The 19,488-nt window shown below is 40.0% G+C and overlaps 2 protein-coding genes across 3 annotated transcripts in view; one reads left to right on the top strand and one right to left on the bottom strand.

The window, feature by feature from the left end:
- Positions 1-5,335, bottom strand: part of SHROOM3 (shroom family member 3) — a 150,878-nt gene extending 145,543 nt beyond the window's left edge. The window contains exons 1-5 of one of the 2 annotated variants that reach the window (XM_083835248.1): positions 5,267-5,335; positions 4,842-5,107; positions 4,186-4,436; positions 3,997-4,037; positions 240-361 (exon numbers count right to left, since the gene is read on the bottom strand). In XM_083835248.1, coding sequence (XP_083691374.1) covers positions 240-361; positions 3,997-4,037; positions 4,186-4,220 — 198 coding nt within the window. In that variant the 5' untranslated portion in view covers positions 4,221-4,436; positions 4,842-5,107; positions 5,267-5,335. Of the gene's footprint in view, positions 1-239; positions 1,412-3,996; positions 4,038-4,185; positions 4,437-4,841; positions 5,108-5,266 lie in introns of those variants that run through there. The other variant, XM_083835249.1, reaches the window with a different exon arrangement.
- Positions 5,336-6,300: 965 nt separating this feature from the next.
- The window catches only part of CCDC158 (coiled-coil domain containing 158), a 52,202-nt gene continuing 39,014 nt past the window's right edge, over positions 6,301-19,488 (top strand). Inside the window, 6 exon segments of the mRNA XM_083835798.1 lie at positions 6,301-6,660; positions 11,486-11,879; positions 12,238-12,353; positions 12,604-12,733; positions 16,870-17,091; positions 18,449-18,646. Of these exon segments, the coding sequence (XP_083691924.1) occupies positions 6,644-6,660; positions 11,486-11,879; positions 12,238-12,353; positions 12,604-12,733; positions 16,870-17,091; positions 18,449-18,646 (1,077 nt within the window). The 5' untranslated portion in view covers positions 6,301-6,643.

Here is a 19,488-nt window from a genome sequence, read left to right as displayed (position 1 = left end):
AAAATATTTCCTGTGGGACAAAATCTGTACTTTGATAGTTAAACAATGCTGAGAGCTCTCACGTGCTGCTCAAATAGGTAGCTCCTGATACTGACTTCACTAGGTGCTCGAGATATTTGAAAACCAAGCCAAACACCGTGCCAAACCATTTCAGGGCTATTTTACAACTCTTGCTCTTTAAATCAGGCACAGCTCCTAACTTGTTAGCATTTTATTTAAAATAAAAAATATATATGTACCTTTGAGATGATTAATGGCTCCCCATGCTCCAGTCCGCCTTTCAGTGTGAATCCCCATGGAGCGCCTCCCTGAAGCAGTGCCTCCAGGTAGATGTATCTTCCTTTACGGGCAATGCCGGACTCTGAAGATGATATGCCAGTGTTAATGTTGTCTAACATCCTCATCTGTCCTATCACATACTCAGTCAAATACAAAACCCACTCGGGCAATCACAGATTAATGAAGTTGCAAACTAAACTCCTCAGAAGCCCACCACAAGTCATCCCTAAACATGCGAAACAAGAAGCGGCTGAGATGGATAGTTTTTCTTCAGAGCTGGAGTCCAAGGTGATGGGCTAGAGACGTTTCCCACCAACATTCCAGCATGCTGCTTCTCCTTCAGAACCACAACTTTTTACTTCTGTTTCAGCACTGTGCTTTTCCCATTCCCAAGTATTCCGGGCATGATAGCTTCGTTAAGATTTATCTTCCTGTCCTCAGTATATCAAACTTAAGTTTTTTAATACATGGGCAAAATTAGAAAAAAAAATGGTTAGACATTTAAAAGCCATTGGCCAGCAAATTGCCAAAATCCAAACGAATGCTTCATTTGTGATTGATTATCAGTCTTTTCTTCCTTTCTGTGTGCAATTTACCATTACAATGGCCTTTTTGCCTCAGCCCACTGCACTAAAAGAATGGAAGCGTCTTCTCCCTCTCACGCTCTCAGTTACTCTGTCCGCTTACTTCACAATTTACTGACTTGTCATAAAAAAGGCTGGGGGAGGAGAAGAGAAAAAGTCCATCCCGAAAACTATTTAGAGGGGTTTCAAATGTGAAATAACCCCACATTTATTGGATTGAAAAATGCAAAAAGTCTATCAGCAAAACTGGAGAAGCAGGTGAAATTAATCCTTTGGGGAAAATGTTAAGAGGATAGCTGAGCTCTTTTCATTTTCTGTGCTCTCTCCGATGATCTGCCAGAGCTGCAGCAGCTACTGCTGCTATGAGAGAGGGTGAGGAAGTGTGTGTGTGTGTGTGTGTGAGAGCGAGAGAGAGAGAGAGAGAGAAGGCAATGGATTAAGGCAAGAAAAGCAGCGCTGCCCAATTGTGCACATCAAGCATGCAACTATAAAATGCAGTGTGCAAAGGCTGGGGCTCACTCTTTTATCATGCCTCCGGAAACCACCATCTTTCCATTGTACTTATCAAGGAATTGCAACAATGCAAACTGCCAGTTGCTGAAAATACAGTGGACCTGTTCCAAATCAACACAGTGGAGCAGTGCAAATAATTTTATTCTCATCAAGTGCTTTTCTTCCACGTGGTACCCACCAACTTCAATGGACTTATTTGCTTTCCTCCAAACACTATGTTGACCGTGTTTTCCCAATATGTGGAATAAGAACCAGTGGCAAGAAGTTAGGATATTGTTATGAATGGCGGCAGTAACCATTACGTAGAATTTACGACTGTGGATGTGTCTATCAATGTGCACGTAGGCTCAGGCATTTGTCTCATCGCTTCAGCAGGTGTTGACTTCACTCCTAAAACACATCACTAGAGGTGTTCACAAAAACTTCCACTTTGTATCCGCACTTGAACAGGCTGATGGAGAGGGCAGCCCACAGCCCACTCCCTTTCCTGCCTCTGTAACTGAGTAAACAAATACAGGCAGTGCCTCAAAGGTGCCCACACTTTTGTTCTCGCAGCCCCTGGGATGTGCTCGAGGTTTGAAAGCAGTGAAGATCTTGTGTTAACAAACCCATAATGAATGCTACTGTGTTCAGACTCTGGCCATGGGGAAAGAGCTTTGCAGCTTTAAATCTAAAACCAAAACTCTCCACATTAGTTCACACCCTTCATACTGCCCTATTCCAAACCCCTTTAGGATGCAAGAGTTTCCCCACAGCCTTTTATTTGTCCCTTGTGTCCCAGCTCTCATTCCCAATCGCCAAGAGGAAGAACACAGAAAAGAGGCCCCCTCCCTTATTTTTCATGGTAGATGATCCTCAATCTTTGCTTATATTGAGCTCAGTTGTTCCCTCTGCTTCCCTCCCGGGTGCTGATTTTTCATTAGCTTCACATCATGGTCAGTCTCACAGATTGCTTTTATCCAGAATTCACCCTTTAGCCTGCCTCAAATCAGATTTCTGTAGTTTCAAACACTCCTAATGTTTCAATGTAAAAACCTTCATTTCAAGTCTCTACAATGAGCAATTCATTTCTGTCCCTCCACAGGCCCTGCAGAGACAGGCTAAGGCTCCAAAAACTGCCTCTTGAGGCCATACATCCTCCTATCCGTAACCATCAAGACTATTTAAGACTGTGTGAGAACATGTCAGTCTATTAACAGGCTAAGGTAGTCTGGGTTGTATCCATTTCCAATAAAAGATATTGTCAGTACGCATAATGTTTGCAGACGCCAGGATTCCAACAGGAGCTGTAGTATGGTGCTGACAGTGGTTGGTGTGTTACCATCATCTTTTCTGAGTTACCATCATATTCTGCTCAAGTACTGCAATTCATTTTGGGTGCTGAATACGACAACCAAAATACAACATTTTTGTCAATAGCACCATGAAATTTCCACTTACCATAATAAATCAAATTGCTGCTGTATTACTAGAACCGTGTGTTTACTGTCTCCTGAGGCACCCCTACTGCTTCCACATTTGCTAGTCCCTTCAGTCCTACATAATGCTATTTCAGTTCTAAAAAGGTTAACACACATTTGCTTACATAGATCAGGAACTCATGAGCAGCTAAAAAAAAGGTTTGATCAACAACCCAAAAAGGGCTGCCAGACACTGGTCTGCTTTCTCAGCAGTCTCTCATTCACAAAGGAGTTAAAAATTGTCAAGTGCTCGTAGAAACCAATTCCCATCTATGACATCCATACATTTCTTACTGAGAAAATTACCTGGGCTGTTTTCACAATGCTTACCTCGCTGGGAACACCCAAAGAAATCAAGAAGAACAAGGGATTTTTGGAATGCTAGAGACTGTGGCAATTCCACCCCCACGCTCCAATTTAACTTTTTGCCAGACTCAGTACACAGAGCAGTTCTGTGCATGAACCTAGAGCTAATTCTTCTGAGAAAAAGATTTCAGTGTTGAGCATAATTAAAGCAATATTCAATATTCACCTGCATATAATCATTTCAAAGTCTTAAATACAAACCTTTTTTCCCCCCATCTTGCCTTTGGCAAGAACCTCACATTGCCCAAGTATTAAGGAATTCTTCTCTGAGAAGTCTCTCTCAGAACACTGTTGTCACAGTGCAATATACAGACTTGGATTCAGGAAGTGCTGCCCACACAAAATAAAATGCGAATTAAAATTCTGAAGGTTTTCGATGTAAGAGAAAATAAATTTGGTATAGAGTCATGTCAGAACCCTTTTGCTTAACTGTCAAGTATTACTCTGGTAAAGCAGGAGAAATTGCCATTGATTTCACTTCTCACAGTTCAAGATCACACCCTATAGTTACCATCAATAAAGGTATTGCCTCTTTACTGATGGCTGCCCTCACTTTTCCTAAATTTCTCCTAATATTGCAAGTTTCTTTTGCAAATGAAAAAGTTCATTGGAGCAACACTGCCCCCATCCGCTGGCCCCTAGCTAACACACTGGTTTTTAGTTGAGTTATGAGAGTTTAAATTGTCTTTATCGATTTACATGCAGACATTTCACAAATTAGTTAGCAAGCATTTACTTTTCGGAAAGGAAGCAAAATTCCTACAAAGTATTCAGGGAAGGGCTATTAATCCTACCTGGGTCCATCAGCTGGCGTGTCATCAGCTTAAGCATAAACCTAGAAATAAAAAAAAAAAAAAAAAGTAAATTTAGCTCCCAGTCTTTGTACATATGTTACTTTTTGGCTGCAGAATTAAACAGTATGCTTTCTTCAAATCTACTTTCTGTTTAATTTAGAGGAAGGGTGAAGGTAACTCAAGACTCACCTCTCAAGACTTGTTTCATAAAATAAAGCAGCCATCGTCCATAATGAAGGGACTTCTGAAGAGAATTAACATGCCAAACCGGCTTTGAGTTGGACATCTGAAGAGCAGAAGTGTAACTGATTACACAACAAGATGTATTTGGCAGAAAATCATCAATACAAGCAGGTCGACAAGTTCGGAATGAGCTGCATCTTTCTCCTCGTGTTCATGTTTTACTCCAGTGTAATTCCACTGGCCACACAGAAGTGAGCCTGTAAAGGATAAAGGGCCCACAGCGTTTTACCAAGCACAAACCAATTTTGATTATTTCTTTACTTTTTATTTCTAGCCCTTTTATGCAAAGAAGTGAACAAATATCTAGGTACACAACCACATGTCAGTGGAAACAGGATTTCTGTGAAAGTTCTGTGAAGGCAAAGGCGGGGGCTTGCCTTCCCAGTGGCCTTTCTTAGAACCTCTTCTAGATATGGGAGCTGGTGCACCCACATTCTGCCAGGCCAGCACGAGTCCCTAGGGTTAGAGTAGTCTTTTGTATCTCTAGCTGTATACAAACTGCTTCTGAGCAAGTAAAAGCCTTGCAACAGCCCCTTTTGACATAATTTGTAATTTAAATTGGCAAGGCAGACAAAAGGGGGTAGAAATGTGGATCTTCTTACCTTTCACAGATGCAAACAGAGGGTGACTTGCTGATGGTCACACATGAAGTATGAAAAGGCTGAAAACTGAAAGCAAGCCTTCTTTTTCCTAGCTCACTGCTTTTTACCACAGTATAGCTTTTCTTTTACTTCCAGATAGGGCTCTGTATAAACTGAAGAGCTTCAGGAATTTTAAATGATAATAGATTGCCTTCAAGCACCAGTGGCCATCCCGGCCTCTTCTTTATCCTGAGTCTTGAAGATGCGGAGGACCTAAATCTGCAGGACTGAACAAAACAAATGTTAAAAGACACAACTCTCCTGAATCAACCCAGGATCTCTTAAGAAGCAAGTCATGTCTTCCTGGAGTAATGGTTCTCTTGAAGGTTAGGTAAATTAATAAATTAGAAACATCTTACTAGAAAATACTGCTTTTCTACACTTACCTTCCATCAACCTGAGCCGATCCCATAGCACATCCATCCACTCAACTCCGTAAAATATTTGTTTGGCATCTGAAAGGAGAAATGATGGGATGGACCATAAGTTAAGCCTCTGTACGGCCAAAAAAGGGGGATTACAATCAACTACAAATGTCAAAAGCTTGTTTCTGGAGAGACATTCCTGGAGCTAAATGGAGAAGCTCTGCTCACACTGCAGGCTGGATTTGAGTCCAGCTCCCTCCCAAGCTACAGAATAAGCCTGTTTTTCTGGGCAGGCCTAACATAGAATATAAAAATCAGAGAGTGAAAGGAAAGAACAAGGTTGAGAAACAGAAGGAAGCTGCAGAGTACGTCAATCCACATAGATCTTATGTTGGAAAAGATACCTGCCTTTGAAGACTGGAAAAAAACAAAAAAAAAAAAAGAAAGAAAAAAAAAGATTTTTCTTTGATGAACAAAAAAAGTCTTTCCAGATAACACTGTCTCTGGCACAAAACAGTTTGAGGTCCCTCTGTTACTCAAAGAAAACTGAAAAGCAAGTATAAGGAATGAAGAATAATTCTGCTCCTCCAAGGGGAGCACAACTGCCATCACAAGTGAAGAAGATGAACTCAGGGTATCTAAATTCAAAACCGCTGATTTTTCTCTCTGCATCTGAATTTTCACCTATCTGATGTAATGGCTTTATCAATGACCTTGATGAAATAACTGCTTGAATCAGGAACCAATAATCAATAAAAAAGGCTAATCACAATATAGCACCAAAAATTTGCAACATGTAAGTTGTTGTTATGTATGGCATTATAACTGTAACACCCCTGAGGACATTTCAGCAGTAGCAAGCCCTGAATTTCTATATAGTACCATAAGGTTTTCCAGAAAAACAGGCTCAGTTTGCACTCTGAATGCAATAATTTATCAGGATGCACAGAAGTAGGCACATCATAGATGTCTTCATTCTAACACTAAATTACAATCAGATTACATGAATATACGGAATTATCCAGTATTATTAGCAATGGCTAAAGGGGTTTCCCTTGTTGTGGCTCAGTTACAGACTTTCCAAATAAAAAGAAGGAAGCATAAAAGGCTTGGGGAAACCATCACCTCATTTAACTGAGCAATTGTGTGGTGTTTATCTGTATTGTGGCAGACTGCAGGCACAATCAGACAATTTCAACACATGCCCACCTTCTGGGATAAGAGATCTTTGTGCCAAACTATTTCTTGCAACTACTTCTTGCAAAATGGATTACAGCTGAAGTCGCCCAAGGCATCAGAGCACATCACAGCAAGCTGTGGTAACGTGGTCCTCTACCTGAGCTCATCATGTGAAGTGCTGGCAAAATTCTGCAGATATTTACATTTGATATATGGGATATGAAAAAACACAGCAGGTAGGTATTCTTTTTCTAGCTATTTTTTTCTCCTCAAAAATAATTTTATTATTTAACAAATAATCCCTTGAACCCCATCTGAAATGGCTGGTGGGTATAGCCCAGGTATTTTAGGGTAAAAGCCTCAGCTAGCATAAATTACTCAACTACTTTCCTCTGAAGCTTTATACCTCAGTCACAGTTCCTAGTGCCTTCGGGGGGGGGAATTATTTTAAACACCAGAATTATATATTTACAGCTTACTAACAAACCTGTGATTATTCTTAATTTTCTTTTTTTTTTTAAAAAAAAAAAGGAAAAAAAAAAGGGAGAAGTATTTCAGGAATTGTAACCTAACAAGGTTACCTACTCCCTATGCGTAAGCAGTGTTTCAGGGGTGGTAGGGGGAAGCGGCAGGACCACAAGGCTGGGGTGCTCAGGACCTCATTTTGCACAAAATGACTAAGGGGAAGAAGGAAAAAAAAAAAAAAAAAGGCACCTGCACTCAGGAGAGGTGCTGCTCCACAGAAAGCCAAAGCCTTATTGGGGAAAAGCTATCAAGTTCCCCACCGAAGCTGGGAACGTTTTGAAGGATACTTTGTGGAGAACCTAAAGGCTGGATGGGGCATTTATTGGCTGCCCTTCCTGCACAAGACCGCCTCCAGAGGAGGAGTTTGTGCCCTAGGCTACAGACTCGGGCCAAGGGGTTGGGGTAAGGGGCAGGTGGCTTCCGAAGCTCTTGCTGACTTGTGGAAAACGGACTCCACAATCAGTAAGATTGTAAAGTAGGTATGTTTCCTCAGCACTGGGTAGCATGAGGGTTAGTCCCACCAAAGTCGTGCGTGCCTGACGCAGCAACTTTCCTTGGTTATATGCAGCAAAGAGTTACATATGCTTGAAGTTTCACAATATGCCTATACATATTCATAACCTGCCCCTGCTTCATATTAAAATTAGTTTGAAGGAGTCATTTCCATAAGCTCCTCCCATCTGCGCTTGCACAGTGTCTCCTGGTGGTGGTCGTCGGGGGTCATGGGGATGAAGGTTGCTGACTCTTCTTCATCAACGCTAGTTGACCTCTTGTCTTTGCGCAGACTCAGTTGCTCCTTGGCTCTTGTCCATCCGCAGGACCAGTTTCTGACAGTTTCTTAAGATAGGCTCACACTCTTATTAAGAGACTGACCTTGGTAAGGGGCCCAAGGCTTCTTGCTTTAGTTAATTTGCACAATGCACCGTAGTTAGCAAAGACACTAAGTAGCATCCTAGTTTAATGCTGTCAGCACTCTATCTCTGCTTGATAAGATTCTCCTAACTCCCTCACTCACTGCAAGCATGGGAGGGGCTCAGGAACCGGACCCAGACCCAGGCAAAACAGTCGTCGTGAGTTCAGGGTCCCCCTCCTTTGCCAGCCCCCCAGCAGGGAGCAAAACTTCAGCACACTGACCCTGGAGGAGCAGCCCTCAGCAGGAGGTGTCATACGGAGCAGTATGACCTTAGCAAGCTGGACGAAGAGTTGGCAAAACACAAGAGAAACAAACCTCACCAATGTCTGTTAGAGGTAGGTGCAGCATCCTTTGCCTTTCAGTCTCAGGCTCTTCGCATTGATTGAACAGCTTTCTTCTCTCTTAAATTAAAATGGGATTATTTCCCTTTGAGAAATGGTTATGTGTTTTTCTTCATAGTCAGGTATTTAAATACAGGAATATAAATAAGCTTATACCCAGAGTTTTCTCTGACACCGGTACTCTGGTGTTTCTTCTGGACCCGGTTCACATGTGGGTTTCTCGAGAGGTGTAACATGAGGACTCTGTTGTAAACTGTTGTCTGTTACTTTGAGTAACTTGGTAAGAGTTATATGGTCTGTTGAAATCTGTATGTGCGCTCCAAAAACTGAGATCCAAAATAGGACAATTGGCGACCTGATTTCCCTTACTGATCATGTGGTGGCTGTGCACCCGTTCTCCCAGCAAGAATGGAAAATACCAGTCAGGCCATTACCTTCAGGAACTGAAAACCATTTTATCTCTGAAAAGTCTGGTGCATAAGTCAGAAGATTTTGATTTTACTCCTGACCTAGCTTTTTGGTGGGATGCTTTTGGCTCTCCGAGCTTTTCTCTGGCGGGAAGAAGGTTCCTCACGGACTTCTCCCTTCAAGGTCATAGCCAGCCCCCACACCGCGATGTCCCAGGCCCCCCCCGCCCCTTCGATTGAGAGGATTTTTACCTTCAGCCTCGAGCATGGGGCCATTAAACCTTCCTTCACCATCCAGTGGCCATGAAGGCGGCTTGGCTGCTCCGGTGCCCCCACAGCAGGAGAGAACCCGCCGCCTGGGGCCAGGGGGCTGCTGCACACGAGCAGCCATTTTGTGGTGGCTGGACGAGGCGCTGGCCTGGAGATCTCCTCATGGTGGCCAGATGTTGCAGCCCCTCTGTCACTGAGGTGAGGTGGGTGTAGTGCAATTGCTCAAAGGGCAGACTCCTTCCTGGGGAGGAGGCAGAAGAAGGGGCAAGCTGACTGTCTTCACTGTGAGGATGTGGTCTTTCTGAAAGGACGTAGCCAGCACCTGCACTGATGAGGTTGAGGAAGAAAAAGAAAAAAAAAAAAAAAACCTTGGAGGGGGTGTGTGCACAGATAGGAAGGGCTGGAGGGTTACAAGAGTGGCCGGATAGCTCTGGGTCTCCCTCATTGCTCGGCAGGGAAGGGGCAGGTGGTAGCCTGGGGCGGCCATTTTGTGTGTGCTCGCCCCCCTCCCCGCCAAAATGGCACCACCCGTAGCTCCTCCTGGCTTCCGTCCTCACCACACAGAAAACACGGGGAGCTGTGACGGGTCTCTCTGGTTTAGGAGAAACTGACCTGGCAGGAGCTGTTAATCACAATCCCAAAACTCTAGATACACAAATTGAGACTGTGTGCTTCGGTCTTCCACCAGACCTCAGTTTTTATTCTGGACATACCTGCAAAGCAGTTACGTGAGGAAAAAGATTGTCTTGAGGCAAGCAGGTTGGGATAAATTACATTTGGAGATGAGATGAGGGCAGATATTTATAGAAATGTGGTCTTCGCTTTTTCTTGCAGAAAAAGTACCTGGAAATCTTATAAGAAGGTGACAGTATATATGATTTACCACTTAATTGTTGAAAAACTTAACAGAAGATGATACCAAGTATTTATAAAACTGTGCATCTGTGCATTCATCCAGACAAAACAAAGCCTAAGACTTTATGAAGGAGAGGAATTATCTACCTCAATATCCTTGAATTTCTCCTAGTTAAAAGTAGAGGAAAGATTTCATTTTTATGATAGAAGGTTGGTTCTTAACGTACTAGGAATTAATATATTGATAAATATATTAGAAAATAAGGAGAATTATTTTTTCTTCACGGGTGCTGTTAATATGAGTGAGAATATCCAAGAATTAAGGTAGCATACTTTTTTTTTTCTTTTAATTAGAGAAATCCTGTATCTGATATCCATCATTATGGTCAACACCATCCTTAAATAAAATGGAAACAAACAGATGCTGAAGCTGTAGTCCTTAATACTAATGTGACAGGAAAGGTGTGAACACAAAATTTAAGGATATGGGTACCCAAGGCAATCTACTGTGAGGGGTGAATTGCACTGATGATTGTAGTTTGTGTACTTTGTTTCTGTCCACAGTGGAAGGAACATATGTCATATGTCATTCCATATGTCAGCAGGATTTCTGCAAAAATATCAGGATACAGTAAGGCCTAATGATAATGAATTTGCAGGAGCCCAGAATTATGTTTACTGTTAGATTCAGAGTCATTCAGCAATGGAAAAGTGATATTTGTGATATTCAGTGATTTTACTGTTTTGGGGTGGGTTGAAGATGGTGATTAGATTTAGTGATTTTTATATACACATTTGCGTACCTACTATTGGAAATTTTTTATCAAAGAGGGATCGTTAATGAGTTTCAGAGTTAATGGTCAACTGAGAAGGATAAGGATGATATTTTTCTTTTCTAAAGCCTTGATTTACTGATTCACTCCGATGGATCAAATCAAAGTGTCATCTATCCAATGAGTTGATTCCAGAAGCATCTAGTGGCAGATACACATTAAAATGGTCAGGAAAAAGTGATACGTTCCTTGGTATGCGTCTGTATCTTAGTGTTCAAGGACTTAAAATGTAAAGACTTTCTGAGTCTGGATGTCTGTCCCAACAGTCAAGTTCATTAGCCCAGAGTTTTTTTCTTTTAACCTGCTTATGCTTTTAGGTTAAACTCCAAAATAACTGAGCAGTGTTGATAGAATATCCACCCCTCCTAGAATATAGATAGAATATCCACCCCTCCCTGAAGCTGGTGCACCTTCTTCCTGCTTTAAAGTTAAGAGCCTCCTCAGGGTGCATTTCCCCATGCTTTGCAGCTCTGTTTCCATGTAATCTTTCTCTCTAGTAGTGTTATGGAATGAAAACCGAGATTTCTCAGGATGTGTTGGTACAGACACAGAGAAGCAGCATAACAAGTGAAGTGCACAGACACAGGGACTTGTTGCGTTGTGGGGGGTTAGGAAAAGCTCTATGTGGACAGAAATCAACCATGCATGTTGTAATTGGGTCGTTTGTGAATGTCACAGTCCTGCTATGCAATCACAGACCCCTCACCAGCTTTGTTGCCTTTCTGTGGACTCGCTCGAGCACCTCGATATCCATTACATAGCCAATGAGACTACAGCACCTTGGTTTAGAAAACAGCTTATGATCTAGTTGTGAAAAACAGTAGTTAATCAATAAAAGCATTATCCTTTTTTGTCAGGATGAAAGTTGACATTGTGAATCCTGTCTTCTAAATTGTTTCTTTGATTTCTACATTCAGACAGAGGAAGTCCCAGAGCCAAGAGAGTGTAAAAATACAGCTGAAAACTACTACTGAAGAAATGGAAGCTGCTAACCACCTGCAGGAGGAGATACTGAGGGAGGCTAACAGCCAAAATGAGCATCGGAAAAAGATGGTCCACAGTCATGAGGAAGTAATTCTAGAACTAAGTGGTATCCTAATGTATTCCGAAGACAGTACAGGCAAGAAACTCTACGAGCATGGGAATATTACCAGCTTGCACATCCACAAAGTAAGCACAGCATTTCTTGACATCCTGCAGGATTTAGACTCAGAGTTGTCATATCTCAAAGAAAAGGTGGTTCTGGTATGTGGAAAAAGTGCTGTGTTTCCTTCCAGTACTCATTCTACGTTTTTGTTTTTTAAACTGGCCTAAGCAAATGGTTCATAGCTGTCCAGAAATGGGAGTTAGCTCTAGCTTCTTCAGTCTTAAGTAGGGCTATCATGCAGCTGATGCAAGTGGCACGTCCTGGATAAGCTAGAATCTGTACCAGGCAGAGAGAGGCATGAAAGCCATTTTGTAGTTAAGATAACAGGTGCAGGTGTGCCATGTTGCACTAGCACATTCATACCTGTCTCCAACCTGAGAGGGGTATTTTGCTAGAATTTAACCTCTGCTTTGTAGTTTTTTACGGTTCAAGTTGGACGCGGAAAGAAAGGAATTACACTTTGAAAACTACTATTTAGTCTGTGCTTTCTTTAGAGGTTAGCATTGTCATCTTTTAAAATAGGTGGAAGAAGAACTGGAGTCATTGAAAAAAGATTCAAAGACCCAAAAAGAACTTCTGCTTCAGCAACATCAATCCAGATATCTGTTTTTCAATTACTTATTCATAAAGCTATTTAAGTAGGCAGTTTTTCACATGTACCACACATCATTTTATTCTGATGATCTAAATATCCCAGCTATATACCTGAGTTATACAGTAGCATGTTCAAAATAAATGGGTGAATAACTTAATGCAATGTATTTCATTTACAATAAAACATCAAAACAATTAGATTTCTGACTACTGAACAATATGATTACCTGTTCAGTGGAGAGGTTATTTTTTGCCAAGACTAAAATTTTAACCAGTATTTTCTTTTTAAAACAGGATTGAGGAAGTAATAAATGAACATGAACAGGAGGTGGCAGCACTAACTGCTAAAGCTAAGAGTGCACGCAGCTATGCAAATAGTATCCAAAGCCAGATGGAGAACGTTCAGTATGTTTGTTTGATTATAGTACAGAAAATATTAAGAAAAACCTTAATTTGAGAGAGCTTATTCTTAGAGTGTACCAGCTTATGCTGCTGGTATACTCTATGCCCTACTCTTCTTTTTTTTTTTTTTTTCAATGTCTGAAACTTAGGCAGTCCTTGCATAAACTGTAGAATGAAGAGAAAAAAGAAAAATGAAGAAATAGGGAATCACGCTATATAGAGGCAAAAAGTAATGCATTAGGCAAACTTTAAGAATTGGCACACTCAGGGACTGGTTCGGTCGCTGTGGTTCTGAAGCAGCACCAGCAAAGTGGGTGGAAGTTCAAATTGTGGCTCTAGCTGTCAGCTCTGTTTTTGCCACCAGCTTTTTGAATGATGTATCTCCAGTATCGGAGTTGTGAACAGTTTTTGCAGAGTACCTGGCTACAGTTAAGAGCTGTGGTTGTGTGCAGTTTTAGGTGTCTGTATTGCACCACGGGCTTTGTCTTCTATACATTCAGTGGATTCAGATACAAAATTAATTGCCAGTAACATTATCTGTTGAGTCACAGACAAGACTGAGTAAACAGTTGGGCTGTTTGCATAAAGGTACAAATAAATAGTAATGAGGGGTAATTTTAAATGTTTTTCATTTGGGGGGAGAAAAAGATATGTTGGTACTGTTGACTTTGGCAATAATTGAATGAGAAGAAAATGACACTGATTCTCACCAGCTACTTGGTGACTTAGAAAACAGTGTTCAACAATTAAAAATCGAGGACATGCCATGCAGTGCTGCAAACTTAAGATGAGACTTAAACATCAGTATATATATTATGACTGACCTGCGTAGTTGAAAGGGAATAGCTGATAGCAAAATGCCCCTGAGTTCAGCTTATGGAATAGTTGGGGTGCATTTGAAAGCAGACGTAGCTTTTTTACAATTTGGTTGAGGATAAAAGAGTCATCATCAGCAATAAAAATCATTAAGACTTGAGTCTCTATGATTTCGTGTGAGAACTCTCAGACAGCAAATCTGGACAATAAGACAGTATATTTTAAATGTGGAATGATAATCGACTGTGAATGATAATCGTACTTTAAAGTAGTAAGTTTTAGTGTTCTTACTGATTACAGCAAAAACAACCACAAATGTTTCATGCTTTCATGAACCTAATTTCTCCATTTGAAACATTTCTTAGAGAGCAAACAAGAAAGCAAAATTCAGTGTGTGCGCATCAAGTCAGTCACCTGGGATCTATAGTTTCTCAGCTGTGTTCTGAATTACAAGAATCTAGGAGGTTGTATGAAGACAAGGTGTGTATAGATTCATGTGTTACAAGTAGTACCAGGTAAACTGGATATTTGGATGTGTAAAGTTTTTTGGACAGATCGGGAAAATCTTTTGGTAAGGGTTTGCTTCAGAAGAACTGAGTGGATAAGATAAATGATATTATCTCCAGCACTATTTGTATTATTTTTAGGAACAAGTTATATTTCTCTAACAAAAACAGTTTTGCAGAATGCATTGAGAGCATACCAAAAATGATGCCTACTGGAAATATGTAAAGTAATTTTGTGCTACAATCATCACTTGTATGTGCAGGACAAGAACATTCTTCCACTGTACCACTAGAGAATATATCAACAAGAAAGAAAGTGGGCAGTAAAAATAGTTACTTATTTGAGTTGTACTGCCCAGAAAAGTTCTCTGGCAATTTTTTTCTTGGGAAGTGCAAGAACAAGAGAGCATGGGGATTAGGGCAGCTCTTGAGAAGCATTCAGCTGTCCAGAAGTGCCCCAGTGTAAGTTAAGAATCCTAAAATTCATTGCAAAGCTTCATATCAACAGAACATAATGCAGGCAAAAAAAAGACAGCCAGCCAGCCCCTCTGTCTTCAAGCCAATTTTTAGATCCCATTATAAAACAATTTTGACAAGTTACTTGCCTCCACAAAGAAGTGCAATTAGATCATTTTTTTCCAGATTGTTCCACAGAGAATTACTGCGTACTGATGGAGAGAACTTCGTACAGTCCTACCACAGAATCTCTGCCATTTCACAAACCACAGCATTTTACGTGCCCTTTCCAGATTATGTCCATTGCTTCATTCATTTACTTTGCTGCTTTGGATTCTAGTTTTATAAACCATCAGAATACCTTTAAATTCATAGTTATTTTTGGTAAAATGTAATTCATGTTTTCCATAGAAAATGACCTGAAAACAGTTGCTCTCCACTTCTTTAAAAATTAGTAGAGCTGACCCATGCAGAAATGCTTGCTGGATCCAAATCCAGCTTAGATTACAAGTCATGAAGATTCAGGTATCCTTCTACATGCTACTGGAAAGGGAAAGTACAGGTCACAGGAATGCTATGAAATTTGGCACAGTTGATATTCTCTGATCCAAAAACAGTCTGAGGATGGAATGACAGGGATGTGTCACGTCAAGCCTGTGGAGCCATGACAGATGTGCAGAGCAGGAATGACATTGTGTTTTACCATTTCTGTAGATTTTCACTTTTATCAGTTCCATTTGATTCACATGTATCAAAACTCACGCTAGGCAATTCCGAAAGTGACTGTTTACAGCATCACAAGTGAACTATGGTGAACTGTAAATTAGTCTCAGTTACTATCTTTCATGCTCAAGGAAGAGTACAATTTACAGTGTGCTTTTCGGGTAGGTCTGTGTACCTACATTTTGTTTGTTGTATTTTTGTTTTGTTTTGTTTTTACCTAAATCATGCAGTGTACATCATAAGATCATATCCAGTAAAAAACTCTAACTGTAGTGTGTATTCCTTAAAATATATTCTCTTTCAGAATATCTATCTTATATATAACATGTAAAATTGGAAATACTGCATCAATTTCAGGCTATTTTTTGCAGTCTACAGATGGCATAAAATGTTGATTTCATTTACCTATAAAACAATAGACTACTGGTCCATGAATAAAAACCGCTTTTCAATAGGAAGTGCAATATTATTAAGTATTATTAGGTAGACTTCAGTGAAAGACAAGTTGATCATTTGATCTCAGGCTGTTATGTGGAGTTATGTCCAGGAAGGAGTGGGGCAGAATCTAAATAAAGCTTTTACAACTGTCTATCTGTTTTAGAACAAGCATTTCTCCACAGCTTCTCTCATAGGAAAACGCCTTCGCAAGTAAAGTTTTCGAGGTAGTAGGTGCAAGCCAGTGTAAGTTGTTGATATCAGATACTTTTCAGCAGTCAGGAAATTTGGTGGTTAGGTTTTGGATATAAATGTAAATATGTAAGTGTTCTGTTTGGATAAGCCTATGTTAATATCTTTCCCTTTATTAAAAAGGGCTGTAGACTGGCCTGCCATCTCATACCCTGCCAAAAGTTGCATCCTTCCACAGGAACTGTGTGACTGTCGTTTGGAGCAATATATGTTTGCCTGTAGATTTCTTGATGTATTTGTAGTGAGGGAATTATGCCTCACTGTCTCAGTTGCATAAAACCTGCCCTTGGGCCTAAGCGCTTCTGAAAAACTTCGCTGTACCTTTAAACACAAGGTGAACACATCTGGATAGCCTTGGAACCAAATTCTGCCTTAATTAGGAGGGCCCTGTCCGAGGAGGACTTTTTCTGTCACTGCCTGTGGGAGCCCTCTTGATAATGCCATACGCAGTCCTTGAGCTCTGTAGAGGACATGCTTCAGGCTTAGGTTTTCTGGGGAAATGCAAAGTAGTTGTGTAGGGAGGGTTCAAGGGAGAAATATCTAGGGCTTACTGTAATTTCTTCTCCTGATGGAGGATTCCAGAGGATCAGAGAAGCCCTTTTCTCAAAAAGGATTTCAGGCAAGTAGGGGAAGAAAAGTCCCTGATGCTCTCTGCTGCTGCTTAGAATTTGTAGCTCCAGGAAGTCGAAGATTACTCGTTTTATAGGTAATGAATTTTTGGAGAGTTGCAGATCAGGGTGGAATCCAATTAATTCTCAGGAACCTGAGCGAACTCTACGAGGTAATTGAGCTTAGTTATTAGGGAAAAAAAATGCTATTGTGAATACACCTAGGGAAAACTCTGTTCCGTCAAAAGATGACATTTAGACTTGTTTAGAGTAGAAGCTAGAAGAAAACTGAAAGAAAGCCAGTATGCTTCTTAAAGTAGACTATATTAAGATAATTCTTCATGAATTTGCTTTTCATTTAGGTGGAGGATCTAGAGAAGCAGTTGCACCTAGCTCATTCTGAGGTAGCAAAAGTTCAGAATGAACGGGATCGATACAACCAAGAATGTGGAAATCTGAATGACCAGATTCATCAATTGTTGGTGCAAGAAGTGATAGTGTTGAAAAAAAAACCTTGCTTTCTAAAAGTGTCACATTACTGCAGGTTTTCTCATTTGCACATTGTTTGTTTCCAAAGTGTGACAGCCCCTTTATATATATAGTTAATTTTGAGGATTATTTTTTATTAGAAATTTGGATTGACTGTTATGACTATTTCCCAAAGGCCTTTGACATTCAGAATTAAGGTTAACTTTGTCACAATTTCAAAATGCTTGAAAGTGTGGAACCTCACACTTCGGATCGCTGTGTTAAGGAACTTTAGTCCCTTTAACACATATTTTGTAAGACATGCCCAGGATTTTTGTAACAGCGCTAAATGTTCCTTTTTGATCTACTGAGAATATTCACAAAATGAAACGCAGTTAAAAATTTTGCCACAAAGCATTGGTTTCATAAAAACTGGCTTCATGCTCTGTAATTACCCTTTTTTTTAAATATAAGATTACTCTTTAAAAACTGAATTTTGGGAGGTGAATTTACATGGTTTCATTAGTTTTATTTGCCTAATTGGTGTTACAGTCCTTCTGAAGGAGATGTTGAAATTATTTCATTCAGTATGGTGTTCTCCTATTCAAGAATATGTTAAGTAAATCTTTTCCTGCAGTTTGCTGGAGGAGAAGACTGGAGCCAGCATAATGATTGCATAGTTGAATGTTAAGATACTTTTCTAATCCTTTTTTTTCCTTTTGTTTTTAGTTTGTATTTCCATTCTGCCATTCTCCGAGCTTGCTGCTTTGTTCTCTACTTCAGCTTTAACAATATACACGTAGTCCTAGCTTCCGAAATAATAGCAAAAGTCCTTGCTAATAGAAATGTATATTGATAATTCAGTTTGGCTACATTTTTAATTCATATTTTTGACATTTGTAGCTAAGAAATGTGGATGTCAGTATTTTTAATATTATTTACATTTTACATTTATAATTTTAGGTATGTACTATTAGTATTATGTTTGAGGGAGAAAAAAGTTAAGCTCTGGAGAATATGTAATAAATTACTGCAGGAAATGAAACAAGCAATGAACAGTTCTCATTAGTGGTAAGGATGGATATTTATCACAGAAGCCTTCCTTGGTACGTAGCGTAGTGCTTTATTGTTTTTCATTTGAAGTTGGCACAATATAATCTCTTTTCACTTTGCTGCTTATATTGATTTTAGGATAGACATAAATGGTATCAAAGACTTCAGTGTTGAGATTGTACATAATTGAAAATAATTACAGAAGCAGTATGTAAAGTTGAAAGTTATTGTTTTGTTGGGAGAAAACACGTAGGAGGTGCCAGACTAGTTTAGCCAATATTCCTGTCCTCTGTTAGGTGTAAATCCATGTCGTAGTTGCCATTCAGATATGTAACCATGTAATTGGAAGTTGCTAATGGTAAGAAAATAACAAAAAATCCAAAACATGATTCAAGGTGGGAAATGAATAATTTCTTGTAGACTGAACTTCATGGAAAAGAGGTAGAACTAAGTCTAGAAAAGGAGCAGAACAAGAGATTTTGGGATCGGAACACTGACAACAGCATGACCGTTGATAATCTAAGGACAGAACTAGATGAGAAAAACATGGAGTTGCAGCTCATTAAAAACATGGTGAAGGAAATGAGGATTGAACGTCAGGGACAAATGGAGCGACAGGTGGGTGAGCCACAGCACCGCGATAGCATTCAGGATGGAAAGTGCACTGACTGCAGACTGCACCAAAATTTTCCTTCTAAAGTTGCAGGTACAACATAGAACCTGCAACTTTCTCTGTTACTCTGTCCAGTCCAGCCTTCATTTCTCTTTCTTAATGGGATACTGGAAGCATTAATTTTACATTTGATTTTTGGCAGTGACATAAGCCTTAGGAAAAAAATGAATGTTCTGTCGATAGTGTGGTTTTGATTGTAAACTACCAGAGTAACATTTTGCAAATGTTCAAAAATATGGTGCTGGAAGAAGAAACAAACTGTTGAAGGCTGTATTTTTGGTAGTAAGCTCTGTTGTAAGAATAATTAGTAAATTAAAGGCCTTCATAATGCCTTACTTTATATAGTTCTTAATGAAAGCATAATGACATTCTGTGCTCTTGACTCAAAATCTAAGCTGAATGCATTGCAGTGTTAGGCAGAACTACTACTGGTAAAGTAGACTCTTAGACATTGAGCTAAGACTCAACACATTGAGCTTCAAGACATCAGCCTGTCAAAAATGAGCTGTAATTAATTAACCCGCTGCCCACTGGCAGCTCAGCTGGTTATTTTACATTATGAGTAAAGATGAAGTAGAGTTGGTTCCCTTATGTGCTTTTTTTTTTTTTTAACCAAACCATAGGCTTGTGCTACCTCACATATCTTTCTACATTTTCCCAGTCCGTTTCTTCTCCTTAACATCGTCCTACCAGGAGGTTCATTCTTTCCTTCTGTTTCTATTCTGTACTGCTGGCAATTCCTGAGTCACAGTACTTAATGCTATATCTGGTGAAAGTCTTGTGAACA

The sequence above is a fragment of the Anser anser genome (genome assembly GCF_964211835.1).
Source record: "Anser anser genome assembly, chromosome: 4".
In the NCBI taxonomy this organism is placed as follows: Eukaryota; Metazoa; Chordata; class Aves; order Anseriformes; family Anatidae; genus Anser; species Anser anser.
This window is presented reverse-complemented; position numbering and strand designations above follow the sequence as displayed.